A 1,556-nucleotide genomic window follows, 5' to 3' on the forward strand; every position below is an offset into this window, starting at 1 on the left:
ACCTACCTGCTTGTTCCACCGAGTCCAACTCAAAATGTTATTGGCTGTAAGTGGGTTTTTACACTCAAATATCTTCCTAATGGTGAACTTGATAGGTACAAAGCAAGGCTGGTGGCAAAGGGTTTTCACCAACAATATGGTCATGATTTCACAGAGACGTTCAGTCCGGTGATCAAGTCTACGACGGTTCGGTCTGTTCTTCATGTCGCTGTTTCCAAAGGCTGGAGTATACGGCAGATTGATGTCAATAATGCCTTTCTTCAAGGCTCGTTGACGGATGAGGTGTATGTAACACAAACGCCTGGCTTCGTCGATCAAGACCGTCCCCACTATGTATGTCGTCTTCGCAAAGCTTTATATGGGTTGAAACAAGCATCGCGTGCCTGGTATCAGGAATTACGCTCCTATCTTCTCACCCTTGGCTTCACCAATTCAATTGCGGATACGTCGTTGTTCACAAGAAAAAATGGTCGAGATGTTGTCCATGTGCTCGTATACGTCGACGATATGCTCATCACCGGTAACAACAATGCTCTCCTCACGAGTTTTATTGCCCATCTTGCTGCTCGTTTCTCTCTCAAGGATCTTGGTGAACTGAGTTATTTCTTGGGTATTGAAGCCACTCGCACCTCCAAAGGCCTCCATCTAATGCAAAAACGCTATATCCTTGATCTTCTTGCCAAGACAAACATGTTACATTCTCGGCCTGTCTCCACGCCAATGGCTCCGACACCAAAGCTCACGTTGACCTCTGGTACGCCGCTTGCAACACCGACCGAGTATCGTGCTGTACTAGGGAGCCTTCAGTATCTCTCTTTCACTCGTCCGGATATCGCATTTGCAGTGAACAGGCTGTCACAGTTTATGCATGCACCGACTGAACTCTATTGGCAAGCCGCCAAACGGATACTCCGCTATCTGGCTGGTACTACCACCGTTGGTATTTTTCTCCGCTCAGACACACCCATGACGTTGCATGCATATTCCGACGCTGACTGGTCCCGAGACTTAGAGGATGGTGTGTCCACCAACGCTTACATCTTATATCTTGGGGGTAATCCGATTTCTTGGTCATCACGCAAGCAGCGAGGTGTTGCTCGATCCTCCACTGAATCGGAGTATCGGGCTGTTGCTAACACTGCTTCCNGTAGCCCAACTCGTTAATCAGACGGTATATAGAAGAAAATTTCGTTTTCCATATTATCTATCGACTGTGGGTGGAAAGATGTTCTTCAACATATAGTAGCTGATCCGGCTGGTTTTCAACTGAGTATTCGAAATTTTGCGATTTATAATGTTGTTGGGCTCTTAAACAAATATTAGCTTACATTTTAAGGTAGTTTGATTGATTAAATATGCTGTGATACAATGATTGATATATATATGGGAACTTGAGATTGAAATGGTATTAGAGCAGCATCTAATACTACAAAAGAGTAGGCATAAAGATGATTAGGTGATTTGATGGTCGAGTGTTTTTTCCTCAGACGAATAAAACAATTAAGGATGTGTCATATGTGTGTGAGCCACACTAAATCTAATGTTTTTTTAGCTTT

The 1,556-nt window shown here is 44.2% G+C and overlaps 1 protein-coding gene across 1 annotated transcript; it reads left to right on the forward strand.

Moving 5' to 3' along the window:
• Window positions 80-1,164, forward strand: LOC109126494 (uncharacterized mitochondrial protein AtMg00810-like). The gene is made up of 2 exons (XM_019230088.1): window positions 80-95; window positions 155-1,164. Exons 1-2 carry the CDS (start codon window positions 80-82, stop codon window positions 1,162-1,164), a joined length of 1,026 nt encoding a protein of 341 aa, XP_019085633.1.

This window comes from Camelina sativa, chromosome 9 (genome assembly GCF_000633955.1).
Source record: "Camelina sativa cultivar DH55 chromosome 9, Cs, whole genome shotgun sequence".
Taxonomy (NCBI): Eukaryota; Viridiplantae; Streptophyta; class Magnoliopsida; order Brassicales; family Brassicaceae; genus Camelina; species Camelina sativa.